Raw genomic sequence first — 8,515 nt, 5'->3', positions numbered from 1 at the left:
ATTTAGGGTTTAGGGTTTAGCATTTTGCTGATGGTATTAAAGTTTTTTTTTTAAATATTTTTTTTTCAACTACTATTATTTTTTATTTTAATTCTTGAGCTTTTATCTTTTAATTTAAAAAAATATAATATAACTTGACAATATTTTATTTCTTTTTTTAAAAGATATTAAATATAAAATGGTGAACTCCTATTGGTGGGTGAACCTAGAGGTTTACCTTAGGAAGTGAACCCAAGAATTACTTAAATCATTTAGAAACCAAAGGAACTATGGTGGGAACAAAAAAGCAAATGACAAATCAGAACAACAAGGCTTACATATATATAACTTCGAAACAAGATAATTGAATGGCTATCCAAGGATATCTCTCACCTAATAATAATCTTAAGATGACACAAATCAAAAAAGAAAACAGAAAGAAGAAAATAGGGAAAAAAGAACACATCTTTGCCATTTTACGTACACACTTGTGCTTCATTCGTGGTAGGTTTTGTTCTTCCCTCGTTCCATTCATGCAATTTCTTGGCTTTCACGGAAGCCACGACAAGAACAAGAAATAAAGATTTCACTGAGATCATATTGGTTCCATTGTGCGTGTAACTGCAATGCGAACTTGGGAGAACCCGGTTACGCTTGCGTGTAACACGGCCTTCAAGAAAACTCTACCTTCCTGCATTCTCCTCATCATCTTTATCGCTGTGTTATGCCCGGTCGTAATGTCTCAGATGGTTGTGCCAGATTCAGACGCAGATTGTCTCCTGAGATTCAAGGATACATTAGAAAATGGTTCGGGATTTAATAGCTGGGATCCATTAACATCACCATGTCGAGGAAATGACGCGAATTGGTTTGGTGTTCTATGTACAAATTTCGTTTATGGGTTACAACTTGAGGGAATGAGCTTAACCGGGAAGCTAGACCTAGAACCATTGGTTCCTATGAAAAATCTACGAACCATAAGCTTCATGAACAATGATTTCATTGGCCCAATGCCTCAGGTTAACAGGCTTACTTCTATGAGATCTTTGTATTTGTCTAATAACCGGTTTTCAGCAGAGATACCAGCAGATGCATTTCAAGATATGCCCCATTTGAAGAAGATTTTCTTGGCGAATAACGCATTTCGTGGGACAATCCCTGCGTCTTTAACTTCTTTGCCAAGGCTTATAGAGGTGAGGCTAAATGGTAACCAGTTTCAAGGGCATATACCATATTTTAAACAAGAGGATCTTAAGTTAGCTAGCTTTGAAAACAATGATCTAGATGGACCCATCCCTGAAAGCCTTCAAAACATGGATCCTGGCTCTTTTGCAGGTACATTTTAATTTGTCTGTATAGATTAACATGATAGTTAAAATATATTTTTCAGTTTATAAAATGAATTTGAATGTCTTATGTTTTGTAAATTGTAGGTAACAAAGATTTGTGTGGTCCTCCCTTAAGTCCATGTTCTATTTCCCCTCCGGGTATTCCTATTGATCCAAGATCTCATCCTAGTCCTCCCCAGGGGAAGAAGACCGGATCTTTTAACACTATAGTAATCGTTTTGATCTCTATTGGAATAATACTAGTGATCATCGCACTTGTGATCTGTTTCATCCAATCAAGAAGTCGAAACTGCTTGTCAGATTATCCTTCAGCTGGTAAAGAAAGGGTAGAGAATTACACTTATCATGAACCCGAGAATAATAAGATCAATAAACCAGCAGAATCTGTTGTGAATCACGCAAGGAGAGGATCCATGCCTGATCCAGCAGGAAGGCTTCTTTTTGTGAGGGACGACACTAGAAGATTTGGTCTTCAAGATCTTCTTAGAGCTTCAGCTGAAGTTCTTGGTAGTGGAACGTTTGGTGCTTCATACAAAGCAGCGATATCTAGCGGACAAACATTGGTTGTGAAGAGGTATAAACATATGAACAATGTTGGAAGAGATGAGTTTCATGAGCATATGAGAAGGTTAGGGAGATTAAACCATCCAAATCTATTGCCTCTTGTCGCTTACTATTACCGGCGAGAAGAAAAGCTCTTAGTCACCCAGTTTATGCCTAATAGTAGCTTGGCAAGCCATCTTCATGGTATATTTTAACATTATATTATACATTTGACGGACTTTCATCTTAAAACCAATTGCTAGTTAGGTTTCTTAACAATTTGAGTTTATGTTCTATGTTATCAGCAAATCATTCCGAGGATCAACCTGGATTGGATTGGTTAACACGTTTAAAGATAATAAAGGGATTAGCAAATGGTTTATCTTACTTGTTCAAGGAGCTACCAACATTAACTATCCCTCATGGTCATATTAAGTCATCGAATGTGGTTTTAGACGAATCACTTGAGCCATTATTAACAGATTACGCTCTAAGACCGGTGATGAGCTCAGATCATGCACATAACTTCATGACTGCATACAAATCACCAGAGTATAGACCAGAGAAAGGACATGCCATAACAAAGAAGACAGATGTTTGGTGTCTCGGTGTATTGATATTGGAGCTTTTGTCAGGGAGATTCCCTGAGAATTATTTAACGCAAGGTTATGACCCGAACATGAGTCTTGTGACATGGGTTAATGACATGGTTAAGGAGAAGAAAACAAGTGACGTGTTTGACAAGGAAATGAGAGGGAAGAAGAATTGTAAAGCGGAAATGATTAGTTTGTTGAAAATAGGGTTGAGATGTTGTGAAGAAGAAGAAGAGAAAAGGATGGAGATGAGAGAAGCTGTAGAAATGATTGACATGTTGAGAGAAGGTGAACCTTGTGATGAGTTTGGTTCTATGGATCATCGAGGGAGTGATACTTTACATTCTTCGATAATGTTGGATGGTGATGAATTTGGTTTCTAGATGAACAGATGAGTTTTAGGGTTTGAAAATGTATAACACGAGAGGGTGAATATTCCGGCGGTCCTAGCTTGACCGGAGAGAAGAAGAACATGTGATGGGTTTTTCTTCATTCTATGGTTAGTGCAGATTATTAAGAAAAATGTATGAGAAGTTAGTGGACCAGAAAATGTGTATATGTTTTGGAAAAAGTTTGCATTGTGTATTTTCTAATGGTCTTACTAACAGTTATGCTTAAATTGTAAGGAGTATCTCACTTCCTAAACTACATCAATTACCATTACATAATATTGAGTAATAAATGGAATACATAATCATCCAACACCAGTATATCTTCTTCGTAAGCCCTAGCTTCTTCTTTTTCTGAATCCACCCTGCTCATGATATCTAGGGAGCTTCCTTTACTTGTAAAAAACATCAGGGGTGCAATCTTTATGTTTGCTGTTTGGGTGTTTTAGGATTGCTTCCACACCAGCATTCCGTCAAAACATTAGGCACCAATTTTCCTTCACGTATGTGTTTTCATCCTTCCAATCCTACCCCTCGTTTGTGGTATCCGACCAAGAGAGAACTAATAGTACCCAAGTCCATAGAGAAAAACTCTTGTTTCCATTTCCTCCACCAATTAAATTGCTCCAACTAGCTTTCCTTCCCGGCAAAGATGAAACACAACACAACAATGCTAAAAGTAAAAGCATCAACACATTAACCCTTCTTCTTCAAGTCACAGAACAAAGTAAACCCAGCGTCATCTCTTATGTTCCTAAATAACCCGTCAATCAGAATTTTGTATCTAACTTGTTAATGCAAAGATGACAACTGTTAGTGCAAAGATGACACCACAATATAGTAATGTAGAAGATAAATGAGAGAGACAAATACACAAGCAAACGTCTAGTGCTCTTATTAGAAATTGCCTTGTATATCTTATTACAAGCTATGCTTATTCAGCTTTACACAGTCTGTTAACATCCTAACAACTGCTACTAAAAAAAGTTCGTAAACAACCTTAGCTTATGTCTTTTCTCCGTCAAGTACTTTAGCCACTGTTTCAGCACGATCCAGAATACTTCCAAGAGTTTCTCTCTCTCTCTCTCTATAAGATCAGCCTCTATGTCTTTGTTTATGTCTCTCTACAGTCGACCCCATAGCTATCTTATATTATTCTTCATGTTCTCGAAACCCTAGTCTCCAAGGAACCCAATATGGACAATAAGTACAACTTTCTTTTTCTTGGAATGCACTTATTCCTTTTACCTTAAGTCATAAACTTGCTCCCCAAATTTGATCTTTCCATATCTCCAAGATACTGCCGTGGTCTCCAAGTCTACACGACTCCAGCTCAGCACTTTGACTCCACATGGTCTTCACCACTCAATACGTTTAGCAACTACGTCAGCGGCTACTTTAGGGGATACATCTTGCATCTTCAATCTCCCTCTTTTAGCTTTGTGTGCCGATCAAGCATAACATCTTCTGGTTCAACAGCCACATTCCCCACCTGGAAACTTTCATGCTAATTATGATTTTCTCCCCCATGAGATGTGCACCACAACATGCTTTTATCCCCCATAAGATAAGCACCATCTACTTCAGGATGTTCATCACCATGCTCTTCTCCCCCATGAGATATGCACTCCTTGGACTAGAACATCACCACTTCTCCCCTCCTTTATTGCATACTAAGCTAAAACACAAATGCTTAAATGTCAAGCTTTACAGACACACTCGTCTGCTATTCCATTTGTAATCATGATACAGCCTCTGCTGCATCAGAATATATTACAAGTACTGCATCCAGATCTGACGCACCTGTCGAATCACCTCTCGACCCACTTCTGTTGAGGACTTGGCTTCTTTCATGAGTCGTCTCCTTGACAATGAGCCCCTCCTCATCCAAAATGAGTGTCCTCTGCACTCATTGCTATTGTCTTTGAGTGATTTCGCTACCCTCCAGAAGATCATCTCACATCACTTCCTGACGCACTTCGATCACCAACCCCTTTGTGCTACAAATAACCCCATGTCCTAGCTCCAGACTTGATGCTTCTTGATCAACCTCAAGATCACTCCTAACAGAGCTGCACCCTTCTTCTGATGTCTCATCCTTGATCTCATCAAGTAAGCCACTATTGTTTACGAGCACCTCTTCAATCCTCTTGGGTTTAGTGAACGTCTTGTTCACCCTCTTGGCCATGTTTCTGCTTTTCTTACGAGCAAAACACTCCACCTTCTTATGGCCAACCTTTCCACAGAACCAACAACACACCCGATGTTGTTTCTTGGTTCTCCTTGTCATGGTATTTTTGTGTAGGGTCGTTTAGTACTACAGAACACTAGAAGACTTTGAATCAAGAGTCATAAATCAAGAATGACGAATGGGTCGGGGAAGAACGCCTGTGGGTCGGCTGATTTGGTCATCAGGTCGGGGATCCATCCTTAGGTCGCGTCTGGGTGCACGCGGGTCGATCCGGTACACGGCTCTGTCCGTTGATCTGGTACGGCTGAATGGCTGAACCTCAGTTGGACTGATCTGATCGTCCTGGTCACTATGCTGAGTCTGCTCCACGTCTTGGTCCAGGTCCTGGGTTCCATCACACGTCATGAGAGGCCCGGAGAATTTCCATTTGTAAATTTCCCCGTCGACCGTTACATAACGAGCGGCTTGGGTTTGGATTTTTCGGGCTGCCCACTTCTTGGGGGGTAATTTTCCGTCAATGATATATGCTCGTATCGTCTCCAGCCATGGCGTGTCGCAGCCATATTCGTTATGTTCTGATTTTTCTTCTGATTGTACTGCGACTTCCTCTTTGTTATCATCTTGAATGAGATTGATGACGACGGGAGGTCCAATGCTCGGATGTTCGATGAACTCGACCGGGATTACTCTTTTAAGTCCTGGATCCGAACTCGAGGCCAGGGCTGCGAGGGCGTCCGCTTGCGTATTCTCGGAACGAGGAATTCGAGTGAGAGCGAAGCAATCAAAGTCTTGGGACAAATTCTAGACAAGTTTGAGGTATGCTTCCATCCTTTCATCCCTGGTTTCGTACTCTCCGCTATACTGGCTTGCGACCAGTTGAGAGTCGCAGTAAGCATGGATATTTCGTATTTTCAAACCGTGGGCTAATCATAATCCCGCAATAAGGGCCTCGTATTCTGCCTCGTTATTCGATGCGTGGAACTCCAATCTAAATGATTGTTCGAGGATCTCTCCGGTCGGCGATGTCAGGGGATGCCGATACCGGATCCTTGTTTGGCAGACGATCCATCAACGTGAAGGAGCCAAGTCGAGTTAGGCTCTTTGTTAGTTATGGCTTTGGTTGGTTGTTCCACCAGGAAGTCTGCGAGTACTTGAGACTTCGCACTCGTCCTGGGACGATAATCTATATCATACTCGCTGAGTTCGACGGCCCATTTGGCTAACCTTCCCGACTGGCTCGGACTATGCAAGATAGTTCGGATGGGGAAAGTCGTGAGGATGACGATGGTGTGGGATTGAAAATACGGCCGAAGCTTTCGTGCTGATGTTACGACTGCGTATGCTAATTTTTCCATCACAGGATACCGTGTTTCGGCATCCAGTAATGTTTTGCTTACGTAGAAAATGGGTTTCTGATCTCCACGTTCTTCTCGGATCAGGACGCCGCTAACGGCCGTTGCCGATACTGCTATGTATAGGAATAGAGGTTCCCCTTCTACGGGTTTTGCGAGGACTGGGGGAGTCGCCAGAAAATGCTTTAGTTGTTTGAATGCGTCTTCGCATTCGTCTGACCACTCGAATCTTTTGTTCCCCCACAAGATATCGTAGAAAGGTAAGCACTTGTCCATTGAGCGGGATATGAACCGATTGAGTGCTGCGACCCTCCCGGTCAACCTTTGTACTTCTCGCTTGTTTTTAGGAGAGGCCATCCCGATGAGTGCATCGATCTGTTTTGGGTTGGCTTCTATCCCGCGATAGGTTACCAGGTAACCGAGGAATTCACCCGACGCTACGGCAAATCTGCGCTTGGCCGGGTTGAGTTTCATGTTATGTGAATTCAATCGAACAAAGCACTCCTCAAGATGGTCGACATTATCGTCGGCGTGGAGGGATTTGACGAGCATATCGTCAATGTAAACCTCCATCGTCTTTCCGAGCTGATCGGCGAACATTCGATTGACGAGTCTTTGATACGTTGCGCCGGCGTTCTTAAGGCCAAAAGACATTACTTTGTAGCAATAAGTTCTGCGGTCTGTGATGAATGATGTCTTCTCGCGATCGTCCGGATTCATCATAATTTGATTGTATCCTGAGAACGCATCCATGAAGGATAAAAGTTTGTTTCCCGCCGTTGCTTCAACTAGCCGGTCGATGTGCGACAAAGGGAAACTATCTTTGGGGCAAGCTTTATTGAGATCAGTAAAATAGACGCACACTCGCCATTTTCCGTTCTTCTTTTTGACCACGCCGGGATTCACAAGCCAATCGGGGTAACGGACTTCCGTTATGGACCCCACTTTTAGAAGTTTTTCGACTTCCTCGTTGACTGCGGTTGCTCGTTCGGGGCTAGCTTTCGCCTTTTCTGCTTGATTGGTTTGAACGTTGGATCGGTATTCAGTTCATGGCAGGTAATGTTAATGTCAATTCATGGCATGTCCTCTGCAGCCCATGCGAACATGTGGATATTTTTCTTAAGACAAGTTACGAGTTTTGTCTATAAAGGTTCGCGGAGGTTGGCTCCGATTTCGACACATCGTTCTGGGAATGCTTCATCGAGACAAACCGTCACAACGGGCTCATAGGGTGGCTCGCGTTTCTCTTCTAGGGTGCCTGCCCTTCGTGATTGCCAGAAGAGTTCGGCCAAATCCTGAGTGTCTTCGTCTGAACTTATCTTCCTTGCTTTCTTTGGAGCGGTCTCGAGATTGAACCTCCTTCGCTTGAGTTCCAAAGCGAAGCATACCCGCGACATTCTCGGATTTCCCCAGATTGTCTCGATTCTGTGGGGAGTCGGAAACTTAAGGCACAGATGATACGTCGATGAAACTGCTCTCATGGAATTTATCCAAAGAGTACCCATGATCGCGTTGTACGATGTTGGGCGGTCCACTACTAGGAACTCTGTGAGTTTTTCTGCCGTTCCGGCTTTGACTGCAAAACTGATTGATCCGGAGGCAACGATAGGTTCTCCTGAAAGCCCTATAAGTGGGCTGGAGTCTTCCGTGATTTTCGACGGATCGATCCTCATTTTTTCGAGAGTCTCTTTGAAGATGATGTTAACCGAGCTTCCGGTGTCAATCAGTACTCTTGCGATGTCGATGTCGTGGATTATCAGCTCGATTACTAGGAGGTCATCGCGAGGTTCAGTCTGTTCGATCGCTGCTCTCTCCCTGAATGAGATCTCGTCTGAAAAAGATGAGATTTCCATCTCTTTTCTGATTGTTGAGCGGTTTTTGCGGGTAAGATTGATCCGTACCCCGCCTCCTTTTATTGCCAAACTGTGGGAACCGAAATTCACACCGTCAATATTTCGAATAATTAAGGAATCTAGGAAAACCCTAATTTCCCAGAGGTCCCAGATATCTGAGAAACCACACGCCAAGCAATAAGAACACGAGAATAACGAGAATAAAAATAAGAAATTGTAAAGAGAGCAAAAAGGGATTTTTATTCCGAATCCGCGTTTGAGCGTAA

General features: G+C 42.4%; 1 protein-coding gene across 1 annotated transcript; it reads left to right on the top strand.

Annotated features, from left to right (window-relative positions):
• Window positions 1-446: 446 nt before the first annotated feature.
• LOC108855712 (pollen receptor-like kinase 5) lies at window positions 447-3,000 on the top strand. Its single transcript, XM_018629594.2, has 3 exons — window positions 447-1,314; window positions 1,413-2,075; window positions 2,177-3,000. The coding sequence occupies exons 1-3, from the start codon at window positions 606-608 to the stop codon at window positions 2,845-2,847; spliced, it is 2,043 nt and encodes a 680-aa protein (XP_018485096.1). The 5' UTR covers window positions 447-605; the 3' UTR covers window positions 2,848-3,000.
• The last annotated feature ends 5,515 nt before the right edge of the window (window positions 3,001-8,515 follow it).

The sequence above is a fragment of the Raphanus sativus genome, chromosome 8 (assembly GCF_000801105.2).
Source record: "Raphanus sativus cultivar WK10039 chromosome 8, ASM80110v3, whole genome shotgun sequence".
Classification (NCBI taxonomy): Eukaryota; Viridiplantae; Streptophyta; class Magnoliopsida; order Brassicales; family Brassicaceae; genus Raphanus; species Raphanus sativus.
The sequence above is the reverse complement of the archived record's forward strand: the minus strand, read 5'-3'. Positions and strand labels throughout refer to the sequence as shown.